At 37.2% G+C, this 22,093-nt stretch overlaps 1 protein-coding gene across 3 annotated transcripts in view; it reads right to left on the reverse strand.

The window, feature by feature from the left end:
• Positions 1 to 20,485, reverse strand: part of LOC578391 (multidrug resistance-associated protein 5) — a 31,395-nt gene extending 10,910 nt beyond the window's left edge. The window contains exons 1-17 of one of the 3 annotated variants that reach the window (XM_030981750.1): positions 20,362 to 20,485; positions 19,357 to 19,442; positions 14,102 to 14,192; positions 13,328 to 13,570; positions 11,568 to 11,726; positions 10,297 to 10,444; positions 9,171 to 9,404; positions 8,299 to 8,475; positions 7,053 to 7,200; positions 6,291 to 6,445; positions 5,417 to 5,524; positions 4,818 to 5,045; positions 4,024 to 4,296; positions 3,088 to 3,357; positions 2,300 to 2,503; positions 1,102 to 1,411; positions 271 to 455 (exon numbers count right to left, since the gene is read on the reverse strand). In XM_030981750.1, the coding sequence (XP_030837610.1) occupies positions 271 to 455; positions 1,102 to 1,411; positions 2,300 to 2,503; positions 3,088 to 3,357; positions 4,024 to 4,296; positions 4,818 to 5,045; positions 5,417 to 5,524; positions 6,291 to 6,445; positions 7,053 to 7,200; positions 8,299 to 8,475; positions 9,171 to 9,404; positions 10,297 to 10,444; positions 11,568 to 11,726; positions 13,328 to 13,548 (2,820 nt within the window). In that variant the 5' untranslated portion in view covers positions 13,549 to 13,570; positions 14,102 to 14,192; positions 19,357 to 19,442; positions 20,362 to 20,485. Of the gene's footprint in view, positions 1 to 270; positions 456 to 1,101; positions 1,412 to 2,299; positions 2,504 to 3,087; positions 3,358 to 4,023; positions 4,297 to 4,817; positions 5,046 to 5,416; positions 5,525 to 6,290; positions 6,446 to 7,052; positions 7,201 to 8,298; positions 8,476 to 9,074; positions 9,117 to 9,170; positions 9,405 to 10,296; positions 10,445 to 11,567; positions 11,727 to 13,327; positions 13,571 to 14,101; positions 14,193 to 19,356; positions 19,495 to 20,361 lie in introns of those variants that run through there. The other 2 variants (XM_030981749.1, XM_030981748.1) reach the window with 2 other exon arrangements.
• Positions 20,486 to 22,093: the final 1,608 nt, after the last annotated feature.

Consider the following 22,093-nt stretch of genomic DNA (forward strand, 5'->3'; position numbering starts at 1 on the left):
ACACACCGTCTACCAGCCCTCCCCATCTAACATTCCCCATAACAGATATATTACCACGCCCCTCCCGAGGCCTACGACCCCCTCATCCCCATCCCTATCCCTACCACTTCCTGGGGCCCATTTCACAAAGCATTTTTTTCAATGACAAACGACATAAATCAGTGACAAATCTGCCGATAACCAATCAGAAGCAAGGATTTCAGTAGCTTATGACAAAAACTGTCATTTGTCACTGATGACAAGTATTGTGAAACATCTCCCTGCACTTACCCCGTTTCCTTGGTTAAGCCAGTAAGTGAGGTACATGTTGTTGAGTGTAATGGAGCCAAACATGAGGATAAAACAGAAGAGTACGAGGAATCCCATGTGATAGCCGCCCATCGATTTGATGTAGGTGCCGTAGGTGCCCCAGCCAACAGATTTTGTGCTCTTATCCTCCGAAGACATCAGTTTACCTAAAAGGAAGCAGAAGGCAATCATGCTTTAAAGGGATCATCCAGTAACTTTGTTCACGTAGACACCGTCCACGGACATAAGCTCGTGGTGGTGACCGCGTTCAATCATCGTCCATCATCGTCATAAATGTCTTGATAATCAGACAGGCGATCGGCTTGTAAAAGTCATGGGATTCCTGGACTGACCTTAAGATTTATAATTATGATAGCAGCATGAGCTAAATCCAGGATTTTGTTTCAGAATCTGAGGCAATGTTACTGATCGAGTCACATTAAAGTGACCTTTCCTTCCCTTAAAGCTTATCTGCCGTAGTTTACAGGAGGGATTAGACCGCTCTGCAAGGTCACTGGACAGGTGGTTATCTCATCAACTCAGCTCTCAGTTAACATAAGAAAAAGAGGATCATGGGGGACCAATGGTCACCGATTAGGCATTGTTTGTTATATAGAGGGAGCAAGTAGCTACCAGTAGTGCAGTGGGCCTTTAAAGCATCACAAATCATACCCCCCTTCACACTCACCATCAGAGTCTGCTACAGCTGGTTCTGGATCCGGAGCCTCAAAAATGTAAAAATCTTTGATTGACTGGTTTTACCATACTCATTTTCCCCCAATAGACTGTAGTGATATAAAAACCGCCACTCACCATCAGTGACTGCTACAGCTGGTTCTGGATCCGGAGCCGCGTCCGCGATGAAGCTGGACGCCCTGGACCGAGAGCTAAGCTGGGATTGCGCCCTCTCTCGTCTCTCCACCATCGATTCCTCCTGCTCCGGCATGTCCTCATCGGCCTCGGGGTTCTCAAGGTCTTCCAGGTCCGCCGCCTCCTGCTTGGAGTGGAAGGTGTTGATCAGGTTTGCGTAGACGCCGTCCACGGACATGAGCTCGTCGTGGTGACCGCGCTCGACGATGCGGCCGTCCATCATTGTCATGACGAGGTCACAGTCCTTCAAGTACTGTTAGTGCAAAAAATGAGTCATGCATGAGTGTTGTTATACAGTAGGCTTGAGGGTGCACCATGTGTGAGAGAGAGAGAGAGGATTGAGGAGTCCTTAAAAGGACTTTTGGTAATCTTTCTTGAGGATGTGTAGTCCTGAAAAGGACTGTTTGTCTAGCCTTAAAAAAAGACTGTTGGTTATCTTTCTTAGCTTATAGTTCTAAGGAGAACTATAGCGCTTGGAGAGGATGAGTGGCAGGAGTGGCTCGAGTGTTGTTGTTGTTTTTTGTGTAGTGGCAATCATTCAAGAACCGTCTATCACCAACGCCTTTTTTTTAAAATATTAATTTCTTTCTTTCTCTTTTTTCTCTTTTTTAAATATATAATGTGGATAACAGTATAAAAACTAAAATACAGGCTTCTCTCTCTTTTTCTTTTTTCCCCCTTTCTATGAAAAAAAAAGAAAAGAGGAAAGGGTGTTTTTTGATATATTGTCAAAGTTCTATAATAATCCAGTTAAGTCAATAATCAAAGAAAAAAAGTAAAAGTGCTTTCTACACAGTAAAAAAGTGGAAAAGCTTCATAATTTACAAATAATCACACTTGTGCTGTTCTAAAGCACAGACAAAATGAAAGTAAAGTTTAATTAACTGTTGCAATCAAATTCTTTTAAGCCCTGCCCAGTTATACCGTTCTAGTTCGACCATACGTCCACACACAAGACATTCTGTGATTCTTTATCGAGTTCTAGTTAAAAAACGATGCCCAGACCCACGTTTCGTTATACGACGTATTGTTAGTAAGCGTACACACACACAATTTCATCATATAACTATCCCGAAACGGTATACTGTTACAAGATAGTTATACAAATTTGTTGAGTGTGGATACGGGGAAAGAATCTTACTTGAAGTTGATGAGTAACAAAGAGTACAGTCTTTCCCTTGAGGGCAGTGCTGATGCAATGTGTGAAGATATGAAGACCAACATGGGCGTCCACGGCACTGAGAGGGTCGTCAAGGAGATAGATGTCACGGTCTGAGTATAGCGCCCTCGCCAGACTGATACGTTGCTTCTGTCCTCCGCTCATGTTGATACCACGTTCTCCAATCTGCATTGAACAAAAAATCGGACAAGCTGATAATATACAGTAGGCTTACGGTTGCACCATGTGAGTGAGGGGGAAGGATTGGGGAAGTCCTGAAAAGGACTGTCTGTATAATCTTTCTTTCTTGAGAGTGTGTGTAGTCCTGAAAAGGACTGTTGGTTCGACGTTTCGAACAGGTTTATTATCCATCGTCAGGAGTGTTAAGAACATGGAAAATAAGTCAACCAACTGTGATACCATCTTGAACACCAAATAAAGATGGGATTAGTATGAGATTAATCATAAAACCCATGTAAACACTTCAGTGTTAGGAAAAACATAAGAATGCATCACAAACAGTCTCTGATTTACTACATAGTCCATCCTCCTCCAAAGGCTACTTTTTTAGTCTACCTTGAGTACTCTGTACAAACCTGTTCTATGTTGATATATATAATTTGATCTCAATAAACATGTGAAGAAATGCTTGTTATAAATATTTATGTATGATGTTATCCATGATTTTGTATCTGAATAAAGACTTATTTCAACAACAAAAAACAAAAAACAAATCATATCGACATAAACTAAAATAAATCACCACTGACCTCGGTTTGATCTCCCATTGGTAGAATAGCCAGATCGGGTTTGAGGGAGCAAGCGTCCAAGACCATATCGTATCTGTCCTCGTCAAACGGGATTCCAAAGAGAATATTGTTCTTGACCGTGGCGTTGAAGATCCAGGCCTCCTGGGCGGCGTAGGCGAATGCGCCCTGGACGCAGTTGTCGCCCTCCATGTTGTGCATCTGTCCGAGGATGGCCGAGATGAGGGAGGTCTTGCCCGCTCCGACGGTACCGCAGACGCCGGTCAGTTTACCCTGGGGGAGAATCAAATGAAAAACAGCTGGGTTAGTCGGAATGCTCCCCAGGGAGTGGAGAATGTGCATTACATTGTGTGCGAGCAAGCCTGACCAATCTGATGACCCGAGTAATGATATATCTGTGCTAAGCGCTAAGAGACATTACCTGTATGTATTAAGCGCTATATGAAAGCGGAATTTTATTAATATTATTATTATACGTTTCATTCCATAAGGTGCTATAGGTTCTGTGGTATAGTGGCACAGCACTTAAATGTCCTTTGGCAAAAAGCTTATCTACATTTGAATAAAAGTGAAATCAATGCAGATTAAACTGAGTAAAAAAAAGTACTTTAGAAATATATGGAAACTGAAACTTTATATAAAACTGTGCACAAAAGGAAAATTTCAAACTAGTTTCCTCAAAAAAAAAGCGTAGCCCGTAACGTTCATATACACATCTCTTTTTTGAGGAGGATCTCTCTCTCTCTCTCTCTCTCTACGTGACATGTCCTGAGACGTTGGCGACCATGGAATGCCACAACCCTCTGTCCCATACTCTATGAAGTAATTCATTAAATTCCTTAAGCTAATCATCCACAGAATCCTCCTTCTACCCCTACTCCTCTTCCCCTCGATTCTTCAAGTCAGTGCATGATTGAGGAGGATACCATTTTCGTTTACCTTTTCCAGAGCAAAGTTGATCCCGAAGAGCACCTTAGAGACCTTGTCGTCAGGAATTTGGCGTCTTGGATGAACTTTGCTCTTCTGGATGAGTTTATCGACGGCAACCGTATCCAGGCCGGCCTCGGCCAGGGAGACTGGCTTGGTAGCGATGCTGAATCTCTTGCCTTGTTCGTTGGCCTTCTTACCCGCATCCGCATTGCCATGTGGTTTCTCTGGCTCGATGATGGTGATGGCAGACTTCTTGGAGGGCGCTTCCTCGTCAAGGTCAACCTGGGTGTGGGAAGGAACGCAGACAGAAAAAGAGATGTAATGCGGAACTCCATATTAATTGCTCATCCTGATATGAAACTGTGTTCCTTGATGTCTAACTTAAAGGCATTATTTAACAATTTCCAGTTTTACAAATCTGAGATGCATGGCCCTATGTATGTGGTATCAGCGTCTGTAATATCGTGTAATATTTAAACCCTAAAAAAAATTGTGCTTCAAAATGAACATGAAGTGCTTCAAAAAAGTAAATCTTTGAGTGACCGGTTTACCACACTCATTTACTCCAATAGATTGTAGCGTTATAAAAATTGTCGGGAAAACAGTTTTTTAAATTTTGAATTTCAATCATAAATATCTTGATAATCAAACAGGCGATCGGCTTGTAAAAGTAATGGGATTCCTGACTGACCTAAAAGTTATAACTATGATTGCAGCATGAGCTAAATCCAGGATTTAATTTGTTTAGAATCTGAGACAAAGATACCAAATCCCTTTAACGTTAAAATACGCCTTGAACTGACCTGCAGGTTGACCTCCCTTGTATGGACGTACGCCACCTTCCTTTCGTTGTTGTTGGCGCCGTTCTCAATGGCTCTACTCTTCAGTTTGATCTCCTCCTCTTCCTCCTCTTCCTGCTCTCCGCTCTCCAGCCTATCCCAACCGAACACTCCGTTTCGGATGATGACGGCGTACTTATCGTTCCTTGGGAGGATGTCTAGAGGGTTCTGCTCGTCCATCACAAAGACACTCTGCAAAAACAAATGACAGCGATTACCACAATGGCCACTATTTTGATAATGGCTCTTTTTTTACACTCACAATTAGCAACGGATTTGCAATGAACATTATCAAAATTATCATTAACGTCATTAGTTAGACTGACGTACAATATAGCTTGAGGAACAATGGCTCAGTGGTAGGTCCAATATTAGAAAACCAGGTTGATGCATTAATCCTCGTTTCCAAGTCTCTCTGAGAGGACTTATAAAGCCGTTGGTCCCCTGGTTGTTTACGCACATGCATACATATGCTTTCTCAGCAGTCAGGTAATACAAACACACCAACTCTATGTAAGTAGGACTCTCTCTTCCGTTCACACATGGAATACAAGACTACATACCTTTAGCCTACCGAGGGCAATGTTTGCCTCTGCGAGTGATCGGATGGCCCAAGGGGTGGGACCGATCACAGCCCTGAGGGTATTTAGAATGGCCACTAAGGTGAAAGCCTGCAACAGAAGAACAATAAGATAATGCTAACATTTAAAAAATATATTCTTAAATCTGTTCTACATGTATCACACCGATTTGTCTTTTTTAAGGATTTCTTATTAAAGAGAAGTTAAAAATGGTGGGTTACCCGGTATGTCTTCAGTATTCTCTTCTTTCTATTCAATGAAATAGTTGAGGATATATAAGGTCATCCCATTGTACTTCTTAGAGAAATTCAATTTACTTATCATCAAAAGGAATAAAAGGACACAGTGATTTACAGACAAAAGATATCTATATCAAAACAAAGAAAACAACAACATTACAAAAAAGTATTCGGTAATTTGTGTCATATAAAAAAAAGATGAATACACTTATGCAAACTAAAGTACCTGTGCTTAATTGTGCTCATGATTTCTAATTTTTATTAACTCTTATTTATTTGTTGTTATATATTAATATTAAGCACTTTTAATAAAGTATATATATCCCATTTTAAGAGTGTCAAGTCTGACAGACATGATTGCTACACAAGAACCAACAATTATTATTATCATTATCATTGTCAATATTATTATCAGTATTATTATTATTATTATCCTAACCATCATCATCATCTTCATCATCATCATCATCATCATCATCATCATCATCATCATCATCATCATCATCATCATCATCATTATTATCATCATTATTTTTACTATTTGGTTCAATAAACAAAAGCAATTTCTTAGGCGGGGAATAAAGATCTGTCCACGTATGTAATGATGAAAATAGTACATTTGTGGATGTGAGTGGTTCATCGTAGTCTGAAGAGAGGAAGATGACGATGGTGAGAACGGTTGCAATGTTAGGTGTGATGGGGGAGATGGAGAGACTGAAGCTCTGCATGTAACCAGCCTTCTCCAGCAGAGACCGCTCCAAGTTCCTGATAGCTGCAAAGTCAGGTAAAGAGAGCCGTAATTAATACCTGAAACATCCATAGCTTATATATACATTCAGTCAAACATTAAATGGGAGACTAGGCAGTCAACCTGAATAGAAGGACTATTTAAAGGCATTAGGTATCTTTGCCTCAGATTCTTAACAAAATCCTGGATTTAGCTCATGCTGCAATCAGAGAGGACCTAAATCAGTCGGTCCTCTGGCTGCTTACTATCAAGCATTATGCTTACTTAGCAGTCAGGTAAAATAACCACCACACTCTTATAAACCTTTAGGTCAGTCAGGAATCCCATGACTTTTACAAGCCGATTGCCTATCTGATTATCAACATATTTATGATTGGAATTAGAAATATCAATTGGTCTACAAGACTGCACACACAACAAATCCGTAGTCCCATCAAGAAATACCCCTCGTCTTCCAGAGAGTCTTCGGTTGAGGGAAATGTAAGATAATGACGTTTCCATATGGGGCTATTGGTTGAAAATGCAGAGCATTACCCCATCGAGAGCCCACTGCTATGCATCATGTGAATGGGACAGTCAATCGAGGGTAAATTAAAATTATTTTTACCACTATAACTATTATTATTATTACCTGAAATTGCTTTTGAGAAGGGTACCTCCCAGGCGTACATCTTGATGAGCTTCACGTAGGTCAGTACTTCGTTCATCTTCTGGACGCGTTCATCAGTCACCGAGATACAGCGATCACGGAGGATTGATGTGATCTTACCAAAGATCATCTGTAAGAGGAGGAGAAATGGAAAGAATTAATGAAGTAACATCTTAAAGCCCCACTGTACTACTTATAGCTACTTGCGCCCTTTATATAGCAAACAATGCCTAATCGGTGACCATTGGTCCTCCATGATCCTCTTTTTCTTATGTTATTTGAGAGCTGATTTGATGAGATAACCACTTGTCAGTGACCTTGCAGAGTGGTCTAATCCCTGCTGTAAACTAGTACAGATGGGCTTTAAAGCATTGTTGTAAAGGTGTTAATTGTGGTCGAGAGGATATGTCACAGGACCATGGATCACATGGTTTCTGGTTCGAGTCCAGCCGCGGCGCTAATGTCCATTCGCAAGATGTTGATCTACATTTGCCACTCTCCACCCAGGTGAAGTAAATGGGTACCCGGTAGGAAGAAATTCCTTGAATGCTTTAGGCGCCTTATAATGACAGGTCAGCTACAGTGAGGGTTATAGTATGATTCCTTGTATTAAGCGCAGTAGAGTATATTCATAGTAGCAGCACTATACAAATTGCCCTTTTATTATCATATGTATGCTTTCATCATTGAGCAGTGGGTCTTTAAGAAAGGGGGAAACAAAATGTGTTTGGCATGATTGACTGAATTTCAATTTGCACTATTTGATGTTACAAAACATAAATGCATGTATATTGAACCTGTAATGGTTTAGAAAAATTGCAATGGATATTCACTTGGGGTCATTCCCTGTTTTTTCGTCTTTTACGCTTCAAATTCATTTGAGTTTTACATAGTATTAAGGAATGGAATTTTTATTTCAGAGATCAAGTTAAGACCAAAAGCACCTGATCGGACACACACACGCACACACACACACACACACAAAAAAAATATTTGAAATGATTGCGTTGCCATGGTTACCAACTAGTACAGTATTTACCTGAAGAGGCAAAACATAAATTGATTGGACATAAAGAAATATGAAATTCGAAATTATTGCATTGCCATGGTTACCAACTAGTACAGTATTTACCTGAAGAGGCCAAAAGCAATTGATTGGACAAAATGGAAATATGAAATTTGAAAAAATTATGGCGTTGCCATGGTTATCGACTAGTACAGTATTTACCTGAAGAGGCCAGAAGAAGATGAAGGTTAGGAGGACACCACAGATAGCAGCCCAACCGATGATCAGGGACGCTGATACCAGCACGGCGAGGATGAGGACGATGGAGACGAAGAGGAAATTACCGTAGACGCAGACGTCAAAGAGACGCTGGCTGTCGTTAGCGCAGATGTTGACGATCTACAAAGATAAGGATACGAGTGCAATGATCAAACGTTTTTGTATAGCGCATAACACATATCAGGCATGAATTGAATGTCTTGGATCGATCTATGCACTTTACCGAACAGAATACAGAAGAAGTGGAAATGGTGTACTTTAAAAATGGTATTTTACAAAGTGCTAATTAATTATGTTTTCAAATCACTTCTGAGCTTCTTGTATGTTTTTATATTTCTAACGTATCCCATATAATAATAATAATAATAATAATAATAATAATAATATTCCACTTTTATGGAGCGCCCAATCCATCGATACAACGATGTATCTAAGCGTTTAAAAGATATGTGATTACACCGGTCATCGGATTCAGGTTTACCCACACACAATACATTCTCCACTCCCTGGGGAGCATATCAACAACCCTCTCCTGCACTCCTATCCTGCAGGTTCCTCAGCCTGGCTATATTCTTACCCACACACAATACATTCTCCACTCCCTAGGGAGCATATCAACCTACCTCTCATACACTCCTATCCTGCAGGTTCCTCAGCCTGGCTATCTTCTTACCCACACACAATACATTCTCCACTCCCTGGGGAGCATATCAACCTATCTCTCCTACACTCCTATCCTGCAGGTTCCTCAGCCTGGCTATCTTCTTACCCACACACAATACATTCTCCACTCCCTGGGGAGCATATCAACGTACCTCTCCTACACTCCTATCCTGCAGGTTCCTCAGCCTGGCTATCTTCTTGAAGACAAAGGACAGGATACCACTCCTGAGCCTGGTGGCCGTCCGCATGGAGGTCATCCAGAATACCACGTCACACATGACACGGATGATGTTGACCGCCAGGATACTACAGACCAGGATGTAGCCGCGGGACATGGGAGCCTCCACTTCGTCGCAGAATATGAGCAGCTCTTGAACGAGGAAAGACTGGGAAAGAGACAGCAGCAAAGAGAGATTGTAGATATAAATCTATTTGATTTGATTTGATTTGATTTGATTTATTTATTTCTGTTTGATTTTCTTTTTCTTTTGCAGTTTTTCAAATATGTAACAAACAAAACATTGCAAATTTTACACAATCATGACAAAAGAATATATGTAGAATAAAGAAAGACTGGCTGTAACTAATTGAAACATCAAACAGGAGGGTTGACAAAGTAAGCAAAGCTTGATAGCATGACAACCTTTAATGGATACATAATAATACAAATATGGAGGAAAAAATATTGGTAAAAGGGGAAGAGAGAGAGAGAGAGAAAAAAAGAAGTAAAAAAAGAAATAGGGGGTGTAAAATTAAGATATACAGATGTATGTAGTAGTTGGATTTCAATTTGATATACAAAGATAAAACAAAGAAGATGCACATTATTTAGCAGGTCTGAATAGTTTGAGCTGGGGGCGGGGAGGGGGCGTCTATAACCCATGACCTTCACATGTGACGTTCAGTCAAGTGTATTATAAACCACTTGACGACAACACTTCCACAAGTTAGTTACAAGTACATTGTACTGTTCTAGCCCATAATATACAAGAAATATTTAGGGTTGCTTTTTTGAAGAACAAATAGTCACGTTTACTGATTTTATGCAAATATACATTTCTTGAACAAAAGTTACTGTTGACCACTCAAAAGCTTGCCAGATGCTTGCCCAACATAGCATCAACAAAGGTATAGTGAAAGTTAATTTCATTAGTTGATGCCATTATACAAAACAGGTGAATTAAACGGTTTTAACTTGGAAGTTTGGAGAGAGAATCATTCGTAAATCGAAATACCGGGTACGTTAGAAAAACAGGGTAATTCCAGATGTCAACTTACAGAAATGACAATGAGACAACCGGCGTATCCAATAAGAGCAGTGATGATGATGACGAGACGAGTCCGGACAAACTTCAGGGCTATTTTACCCATGCTGACCTTCTCTTGACCGACCTTAGCAACCTCCTCGTCCCACATCTTCTCAAACCTGGGAGAAACAAGATGATAAAATAAATTTACAGTTTCTCACCCCTGATCCCCTTTTTTTCAGCCGACCTCAAATTATTTGTTATTTTATGTTTTTGTTTTGAAATGAAATTTTAAAAAAATGAAAGAAAAGAAATGATTGAAATAGTTACAAAAAGAATTTTAGGGCATCTAGATAATGTATTGAATGATTTCTCATTTGCATCATTCACACCACAACTACCATCACCACCGTTATCAATCATCACCCTCATAATCATCATCCTCATCACCATTATCATCACCATCATCTTCATTGTAATCATCAATATTATCATCATTGTCAATATCATCATCATCATTATCACTGTGGTAACCATTATCATCATCATCTTTATCATGACCCTCATCCTCCTCATCAACATCACCATCAACATCACTACCACCATAATCATCCCCATCATCATCACTATTGTAACCACCACCACCACCATCATCATCATATCTCTTGCTAAGAAAGATAACAAACAGTCCTTTTCAGGACTACACTCCTCCAAGAAAGATTACCGAGTCAGAGTCCTTTTCAGGACTCCTCAAACCTCTCTCTCTTGTTATCATCAAAATCACCATCATCACTATCATCACCATCATCACCATCATCATCATTACCTACCATCATTTTTATCATCATCATTGTCATCATTAACATTGTAATCATCATTGCCACTATCGATCATCATCGTAATGATCACCCCCAACTTCATCACTATTGTAACCATCATCATTATCATCATCTTTATCATCAACATCATCATCACCATCACCACCATCACCATCAACATCACCACCACCACCACCATCATCATCATCATCATCATCATCATCATCACCACCACCACCACCACCACCACCACCACCATCATCATCATCATCATCATCATCATCATCACCACCACCACCATCATCATCATCACCCTCATCCTCCTCCTCATCATCACCACCATAATCATCACCACCACCACCATCATCATCCTCACCACCACCACCACCATCACACCACCACCACCACCACCACCACCACCACCATCATCCTCACCACCAACACCACTACCAATCCCTAAATCTCCTTGAATTTCTGTCCTTACCTCAGTCCATTCAGGTATCCAGAGTCCAGTTCCGATTGATCGTAGAGATCGTCAAATTCAATATTATTCTTCACTGCTTTCACAAAAAGTTTCGTCAACCAGTTGACCGTCAGGAAGGAGAACAGTCCATAATGGTCGAGGGGGGAATAGTTCTCTTCTCTGGAAGGACAAAAAGAAGAATTCTTCAATTTTACATTGCAGTGTTTTTTTATACCAATTAAGCTTCATGATGATTCTGTATTAAAATTTTATTTAAATCATCCTCAATGACTAACTGCATTTCCATATATATATTTTTAAAGTGGTCATATAAAAAACATACCTATTTGACTGGACTTTAAATCTTTTCCTTTTCTTTTTCTTACCCTTCTCTCCCCCCCCCTTTTTGAGGGGGGGGGGGGGGGTGGAAGGAGGGACGATATTCAAAAAAAGAATATTAAGTTTTTAGCAAACATATAATCCCAATACTAGCAAGTGTCGTTTATTTCAGTTAAACTTGGTTATTGCATTGGAAATATATATTGGAGTCAAAACATGTAAATCCTGTAATAGAATATACAAATGACAATGATTATCTCGACATCAAATCTTTATGATATCATTTCATTATCAAGTAGAAGTATGTGAGCTTGACTCCACCTATCAAATCAGGCTACCATCCCACACCTCAAAATGTTTCGCAAAAATTAACCCCAGACGCAGCACAAACATAATTACATCATAAAACACTTCTGGAGAGAGCCGACGCGATAAAGTCAGTTTGAGTGCACAAGCACATAGGGAAGGGAGGGCCACTAATTAACGACCTTTGACCAAATGCTTCACTTTAAAACTAACAATGCATCTTTCCTTAGTTGTTTACTGTTCTAGCTACTTATAACCCATTTCTTGTTTGCTCTGTTGATAAAGACTGGAGCTGATTAAGAGCTATTAAGGAAACCTCGTAACTTCTCTCTCAACCAAAAGTTTCAGAGCCTTTGTTTTAACCCTTATGACCTATTTCGAAGTCACTTGGTGAAGTAATATGGAGTATTATTTATTTAGAGTATACACACTTTGCCTGTGTAATGCCTTGTGGGTTTATCTCTATATTGGATGGTACAAGAGAGGTTTCCAGATAATGAAATAAAGATAGGAAATTTACAAAGCTTCAATATTGGGGGAAGGATTATGTTAGACCACAATTTAGCTTTTAATTGATAAAGGCTGAATTCTACATTTGACAAAGAATTTGGGTCTCTCTAAAATATTAATGATAGAGTGATAGAAAGACATTCAGGATTAACGCCAGAAACAAATCTATTCCATGAAAAAAGAGATTACATTCAAATTCATAATTGACCCATTACAGTGGACATGTCCTTGATGATATATGCAAGAATGAATTTGAGATCTACTTTTGTCTACTATTTTCTTTTCTATACTAAAATAAAAAGTTGAATATTAGATGATTGGGGGGAAATCCCTTACATGAAATGTGAATCAGTAAAGTTGCAGTCTCCTGGATAAATTGCATGGTGCTGGAATGATACAAAGAACAGTATTTCTCAACAGATAATTTGCGTATCAAAAATATATGACTAAATCAAAGTTCTATAATGACCATTGAATAGCCTATAATTAAGCAAGTATACATGTACATGAAAATACATCCTTTTAGCTCCTATATTTGTATGATTATGATCATGAATATTATCTGCGGTACCATAATGACTTTTCTATGTCACTCTGTTACCGTGAAAATGGGTTACGGAACCTACTTTGGCTTTCTCCTGACCGGATAAAACACCTTCAGCGGGTCCTTGTACTTGGCGACGCCCTTCTTCTTTTCCTTCAGGTCACGGTACGTTACCTCCGGAACGAGCTCCACCCCTTCGTCCACGTCAATCTCCGCGAGGGCAGCATTGTCGATCAGGTCCGCAGGCAGGGCCGAGATGAAACCCCCGACGCCCGAGGACTTGCCGTTCGACGTGGTGGGCATCTTGATGATGAGGGCGACTGCCCTGAAATGCAAAAAGAAAGAGAAAAGTAGAGGTGTTGTGGTCTAGTGGTCACCGACTGCAGATCACAAGGTACGGGGTTCAATTCCTGCCGCGTCACTAATGTCCTTTGGCAAGACGTTAATTTACATTTGCCACTCTCTAGGTGTAAATGGGTACCTGAACTGCTTGAGCCCTAATTACTTTGGCAGCTCGGCTAAAACCAGGGTAATATGTGTAAAGCACCATGAGCGTCAGAGCCTGGCGGATACCGGCGCTATATAAATATCCATATTATTATTCTTATCATTATAATAGGAAATTCTTTTTTCATATGAAAGTTCCTGTCTCAAGTCAAGATATATGTTTTGGGTCTAACTTTTCCTCATTCCCATTTTTTAACATTCTTCAGTTGCTTGCAACTGGCCACTGCTCTGTGAAGCAATTGGAATCAAACACAGCTCAAGCAAATTATTTGAAGGTGTCTTCTTTTTTTTGTAAAGACAATTTGAGAAATATTGACACATTTAAATAAACAACAACAGTTTTAATTACCTTTTAAACAGCTAACAGAAAGGACCAGTCAGAAAATTTAAGTGTACCAAATGTCTGTGTTGGTAGATCGAAGCTTCTTTTTTAAAAGTTCCTGCAAGAAGGAGAAAGAGACAGAGGAAAAGATCTTAAAGATTACAATCATTTTGGGCGAAAAAATGATGATCTATAGGCAAGATAATAGTTGCTAATGAATAAATTTTAAAAAGGGAAATGAAGAACATGTGATTAACAATATTTCAAAAAAGATGTCGATGAGAAAATTGAGACAGTATGAGTAATATTAGAGTATAAGAGAGGGAGATAAAGTGTAAGGAGAGAGAGTAAGAGAGAGAGAGAGAGAGAGAGAGTGTGAGAGTGCGTGTGAGAGAGAGAGAGAGAGACAGAGAGGGGGAGAGAGAGAGAGAGAGAGAGAGAGAAGCAAAAGAAATTGAGCTGAAAACTACAAGATCAACATAGGCAGAGAGAGATAGAGAAAACAAAAATACATAGACCTGCACACAGCATTATTTAAAAACATATACAGAAAAAGAAAGACAGACAGTAAGATAAAGACAGAGCTAGAGGGAGATAAATAATGATTCACACAGTTTCCATGTGCACATTCATGTATACTCCGAATGCTGCTAATAAACTGTTTTTACAGGACAACCAAGTACCGCAAACTATAAATCATTGTTTTATTTGAACCCTGATGGCCACTGGTGGATGGCAAGAAACCTCAATCTCTCTCTCTCTCTCTCTCTCTCTCTCTATATATATATATATATCCCTCTCTCTTCTCTTTCTTCCCCTTGATCTCTTCCCTCATCTCTCTCTCTCTCTCTCTCTTTTCTCTCTCTCTCTCTCTCTTTCTCTCTCTCTCTCTTTCTCTCTCTCTCTCTCTCTCTCTCTCTCTCTCTCTCTCATAAGAGCAAGTACCCCGTTTCACCCAATGAACTTTGCAGATGGATGTATTCAGTGATCACAAGATATGGTATTGAGACTGAAACAGAAATAGAATCGGCAGGAAATGGACATTTGTTATCACAAGTATTCTTAAAAACAGGTTAAAATCTTAATCCCAAGTGCTGATTAGTTTTATAGACCAACGCAGTTTTATAGACTGATGCAGGTTATTTGATATTTAAGTATGTTACTGAGCTACATGTAGACGTGTGCACTTAAAAGAAAAGCTGGTAATTTTGCTGACAACGAGATTGACAAGAACTCACATCATTTTTACAAAGGGATAACATATTTCTGGCTCACTGCAGAAGCTATGTATTAAATATAATGTGAAGACATTAAATGCAATACGCTATTAAATATAAAGTTGAGTTCTGGTCATGCTATTGCATTGTGGTAGAAACTGTGTGGAAGTGATTAGAAAACGTTGATCATGTAGCATAAAAGTAGGGCTTTTAGTATATAGTGTGAGGTTTTGGAATCATCAAAACGATAAGAAATTAACTCAGTCTTGTTAAGAGTCGCATGCACTGTATACAGAAAAATGTGTATATGGGACTACACAAACATGTGGAATGTGCTGTGGCCCACAACAATTCAGTTATTTCATGTCATTTTTTGAATTTTGAGGGCATTTGAAGAGCCATCCTTTTCAGGGGACATTTTTTCTATAATTCCATTCCACACTAACATAACACGATTGAAAAAGCTTACAAATTATTTATGACCTTTCCCAGAACTCAACCTTCTGTTTACTAGAAAGGTTATAAAAGATTCCCCTAAAACTATTAAAACTAGAGAGGATTCCAAATTTGTTTTCATAGAGTAGAGTTGAAGACTGATTGCTTAATCATTGTACAAAGAAGGGCCTTGTCTTTGATGAGTTAAATACTGAACGAGATAACTAGCTCGGCATGATCGAGGACTGTTAACATCAACCAGATTTTGTTCTGACCCTTGTACAGAGTGCACTTCGGACCTCAAGGCAACGTGTGAACGGATCAATAAGATGCTATTTATTGAAACTCGAGCTGTTTTTATCATCTCTGACCAATTTAGCACAGTCATGAAACAAGATCCTTTATTATTTTGAGCATCAAGAGACAAAATTTTAAACCCCAAGTTATATTTGTAAATGACAGAAATACATTTGATTCATAGCATCACCCTCTAATTTTGTAAATGCACACTGCTTTCAAAATTTCTATCAGGATTTCCTGATTAAAGCAAGTAAACAAAATAATATAAAGGGAAAATCTTTGGTTAACAAGAAGATGTTCAGAAAAGAAAGAAATTGTGAAAGAGTATAATTTTTTAAATATGAAAAAAAAGACAAGAAAGTGTGTAGAAAGGATGTATATCACAAAAACATGAGATAATTTGTTGTTGTTTACATAATGAAAACAAAGTGAATTAAAGCAATTGCACAGACAATTTGCAACATAGAATTTAGAAGACAATGAATTGATAAAGACGGATAAACAAACTGGGAGAAAAAGGAAGGAAATCTTAGGGAGCCACTACAAAAATCATAAGCACAAAAGTATCTGTCAAAGATGCATATTCCTCAATTATATATGATTAAAGTAATTAATGTAGATTTCAATACATATGAAAACAGAAACTGTATAAAACAATTTGCTTTCCCTTTACACTTTTATTTCCCCAACCCTCTTTCCATTTTTTCCTTTCTGTCCTGTCTTACATCCCATGTTATAGCCCAAATAATTTATGAAGGTACTGCTAATAGCACTTCCAATCTTGAACTATAATAGGCCTCATGTCCATCATAAATGCTTCAATCCCGTGGGTACCAGGTCCCCCTCTGGTGATTGATAGGCTATTTAAACCCAAGCAATTAATCTTCAATTAAAATGAACCAGTAACCCCTTTCTCTCACTGCTACTGCAATAATTAAAACAGTCAAACAATGACTATACAGTTTTCAATAGGTTGAATGACAATGGTTCACCTTTGTTATAGCTGAAAGAGAGATTTTAAATCATTTTCCCAATGTGATATAAAGATTAGTTTATGGTGTAATTGAAAATAGATACCGGTTATAGACTCTTAAAACCAAGCAATTAAACTCGCATTTAAAAGAACCAGTAACCCCTTCTCTCACTGCTACTGCAATAATTATAACGATCAAACAATGATTCTACAGTTTCCATAGGTTTGAAAGACAATGGTTCACCTTAAATGGTATAGCTGAAAGAGAGATTTGAAATTATTTCCCAATATGATATAAAGATTAGTATACAGTATAATTGAAAACAGAAGATTGACTCTTCAAAACCAAGCAGTTAATTTTACATTTAAAAAGAACCATTAACCCCTTTTCTCACTGCTACTGCAATAATTATAACGATCAAACAATGAATATACAGTTTTAATAGGTTTGAAAGAAAATGGTTCACTATTAATGGTATAGCTGAAAGATAGATTTTACACTATTTCCCCAATATGATATAAGATTTAATACTGTATACTTGAAAACAGATGTCTGACTCTTCAAAACCAAACAATTAATTTTACATTTAAATGAACCAGTAACCCTTTCTCAAACTACTTCTGCAGAAAATGTCAAGAAATAGTCATTAAAATATCCAAAGTGTGAGGTGAATCTGATTATTAATTAACCAATGTATCCCCATCAAAACACCTCAAACAATTTTTCTATGAACAAGATGGGTCATAACCACGGAACTATACAAATATTGTCATTTATTGAAAGACTGAAAATAAAAAACACAAGGAATCACAACATCCTGATTTGGCAGGAGGTTACTGGAGTGAGGTTTTAATGGAAAACCAATTTCCTTCAATGGACTTCCTCAGTGATTAACACGAGGGAATTCCAGACGGCTGTACAGAGTGACCCCGCAGCAAAAGTGTTAAATGATCTCTCTCACTCTATCTTACAGTCGTTTTAGATCGTTTGCGAATCGTTGCCAGGTTTCATTTGTGCACAGGTGTGTATGGATAGAAACTTAACTCATCTCTCATTACTTCTCTCTTTTTATATCTCTCATCACTCTGTCTGTCTGTCTCTCTCTCTCTCTCTCTCTCTCTCTCTGTTTCATACCTCTCTCTTTCTTTCTTTCTTTCTTTCTATCTTTCTTTCTTTCTTTCTCTCTCTCTCTCTCTCCCTCTATTACTGTCATTTGATCAACTGTTTTCGGGTTTCATTTTTGCATAGGTGTGTATATACAAATTTCACCCCTCATTCCTTCGCTCTCTGTTTGTCTGTCTCTCTCTCTCCCATTCTATCTCTCTCTCCTGGTCTATGCTGTATCTATCCCTGTTTAAACAAATCTCTTTAGCTCTATCTTTCTCTCTTAATCTCTTTAATTTTCTTTGAATTTACAAGATTTTACAACTCAGCTATCTCTCTTTAAGATTGTAGATGATTGTGTACTCAATACTTCGATCACATTGTATTTTCAGAGACTGCTCTTTAAAACAAAATAAAATCTCTTTCGTTTTTGTATTACAATAGTATTTCTTACAATAGAGAACTAGTCTTGTTTTCTACTTTTAGCTAATGAAACTTTTCTTTAGGTATACCAATACAGATTTTGAATTGCAAGGCAGTAGGATAGAGTCTAAATAACCAACAATATAAGTAATTAGCAAAATTATTGATTAATTGTAAATATGAAACTTTTCTAAATGGCATGTGTATATTTACAGACTATTACAATCTAAGATTGGATTCATTAAGCACATATCATTACAGGTTTAGAGCAAGAGTAAAACAAACTACATGTAAAAGTATAACAAATACAATCATTTGAAATTGAAATATCAAATGACTGTCAATAATCACATAGATAGCCCCAAAGAAGTACAGTAAACTGATTTTCTTTATCTATGTATCATCTAATTCAAATGCATTTTTATTCATAATAAAGTTTTATTTTATCTAATTTTAAAAAATAGAATGAAAATGAACATGAACCTGAAATATATAAATATCAGCTGTAAAGATTTACATCTACTTCAGATGTGAATACATTATCAGCAAAACAGAAGATTATTTTAAATTTAAACAAAAAAAATACTTATATATTTGGCCCTGCAAAAACATGATTCTACAAAACTCAAACAAAACTTATAATGTAACATACACTATATCACTTCACTACTAATATGAAAGATAAAATGAAAAGTGCATCACATCAGATACGAAACACAAAATGTATTTTATATAGAATAACTATAATAATTAACAAGGAAAGCAGATTAAGCTTCCACACATTAACAATGAAACCAATTACTTGACAGGTAATAATTATCCAACTTACCACTTGAAGTCCACTTGTGTTTATGGCTCGTAATTCTAACTAGGTATACAGTCTGTTTACACGTTCTCTTCCATCTTGTAATGAGCCTGAAGAAACGTCAATATCAAAAGAAGAACTGGTAATGCGATGAAGAAATAAAAACTGTCCTCTTCCGAGCACAGTCCGATGTATGAATGAACTCTGGAAGGATTTGGTGGGGTATTTGGAGGGTTGTAAGATAGCTGTAGCAGAAGTCAGAAGTACATTATTATGCAGTGTATTGCACAAAATGGGTTAGACCATTCTACTTGGAGGGGTGCACTGGTCATGGAGGGACCAGGTGATGATACTAATTCCTTTGTTTGATTAAAAACCACAAAATCTTGTACCTCTTTTTATTACTCCTGCTATTCTTACAACTACTTGTATTTCATTTGTGGTCATTAAATCAGCATAATGGACTTCCTTCCTTACTTCCTTTAACAATATATCATTTAAGTCCTCTTGTCCTCAATATTTATTACAAAAAGGATATTTTTATACAGCAAAGTATCATTAAACTAAGAAACTGGATCATAATGTACGGTAAAATATTAAAACAACGATTCAACCACAAGTCAACAAATCAAATTACTTATACAATAAAATGATTGCAAAATTGATTATAACATTTTTGAAGAAACAAATCTTCAAAAGAAAATTTTCAAATGATTAAATTTAAGTCATTTAGATCTTTCACGACATCTCTACCTGTAACTTGTGCTCTTGTTATAATCATTGTTTTTATTTTTATATGTATTACAAACACAATGTTTTTATTTTTACAGATGTTACAAACACACAGCTAAACCTAATTCTTTATCATAAACATAAATTTCCATTGAAAAATAGGGAGCTTCTAAAACCATGTTTTACTAACACTCTAATATGATATAGATGATACATCTATTATCATGTACATCAAATATGTCAAAATATTGGGGGGAAAAGCTTCAAAAGTAAAGATGACGTAAAGTTGACAAGTACCTTTTTATGAAGGCATCACCCCTCCCTTCATTGTCCTCCATCTCCTCCCTCCTCTGACAATGGTAGAGTCCTGATCCTGCATACAGGTTTAACATGTCGAGTAATACTGCTGCTAAGACCACTTTAACCTCAACCTGTAGAACGGGGGTTTAAGGTTTGGGCTTGGTTAATGAGTGTATGAGGGGTGGAGATAAGGGAAGACAAAGGTTGAAGATGGGCGTCGGCATGGTTCCACTCACACACTGACCGACTGGCTGGTAGATGGGATGGGAGATTGCGGCTTTAGGGTCCTATTACTCTGGTTGACTTTTCACAGAATTATAAGATATCTAACAAACACAAGACAGTTGAACATCGAAAATGATTAATCTTAAAAAGAAATATTTCTCCAAGAGAGTTGTCCTGAAAGATAAAGTTTTCACGTTTCCGTTTGTCAATATTTTTAAAGATTTAGTGCTATTTAACTATGATTTGAAAATGTGATTATTATTCTATAAAATCTTGAGATTTTTTGTGGTAGAGCTATATAAGTTTAATGTATCAAAATCCAGTATATTCTGTTTCAAATTTAAAAACAAACAGACAGCTTAATTATTACATTTGTATCTAATATTCTTGGCTGATAAGTATCAACAACCTCCCTCTCTCTCTCTCTTTCTTCATTTTAAACTTGCTTAATATTGGAAGCAGATTGATTTCATTTTCATAATTATTCTCTTGTCCCTGTTGTAATTTTCTTTCCATGAATAAGTCATTAAGAATGTTTCCAGCTTCCACCCATATTGGGTGACTGTGATGTCAATTAAGTAAACAAAGCAAAGATTACCCATGATAATGTTTGGCTAATAGTCTAATCATGTGATGTTTAAACGGCTTACCCATGATAACAAACATATTTCACTAATGTGCAACATTAATTACTGAGAAAAGTGAGTAGTTTTCCATTGAATTCAACTACAACCACAATTGCTGGGGAAGTGGGGATATAATTTTGTTGGTTTTTTAGTTGATAATTTGCAAAAGGGAATCATTATCAGCTAGTCTACCAAATAGTCTATAAAAGGGATGGTTATATGAAGTTTCAGTCAGATCAAAAGCCCATGATATTAACAACTGGAGAAAAAAAAAGAACAAGGATAATATTTCCCTAGTTAGAATTGATTTATGACCTTAACTTCTGATGAAATAATATAAAATGTATGAATTGCGTAAACTTCATGTCTCATAAATATTCCAAAAACTGCATACAATATCTACACATTAAAAAAATATATTATATTGGTATTCCACATTTCAATATGTAGTATAAATGTATATATTCTTCTCATGAGTTATGTTTGCTGTAAAGTTATCATAACATCAAATTAAATTTTGTCATTATCTCTTCAAATGATAAAAAAATGCTATCCTTCCAAAATGAATAATGGAAGTAAATAAATGGATAACAACATTAATAAAGATATTATGTCTAAGATTGTTATCTTTCTAATATGAATATTGGAAGTAAATAAATGGATAACAACATTAATAAAGATATTATGTCTAAGGTTGTTATCCTTCTAACATAAACATTGAAAGTAAATGAATTGATATAAACATCAATAAAGATATTACGTCAGAGGTTGTTATCTTTCTAATACGAATATTGGAAGTAAATGAATGGATAAATACATGTACATTAATAAAGATATCATGTGAAAGGTTACGTATATGTAAGTCCACTGGCCTTTAG

This window comes from Strongylocentrotus purpuratus, unplaced genomic scaffold (genome assembly GCF_000002235.5).
Source record: "Strongylocentrotus purpuratus isolate Spur 01 unplaced genomic scaffold, Spur_5.0 spur5_scaffold_12, whole genome shotgun sequence".
NCBI classification, from domain to species: Eukaryota; Metazoa; Echinodermata; class Echinoidea; order Camarodonta; family Strongylocentrotidae; genus Strongylocentrotus; species Strongylocentrotus purpuratus.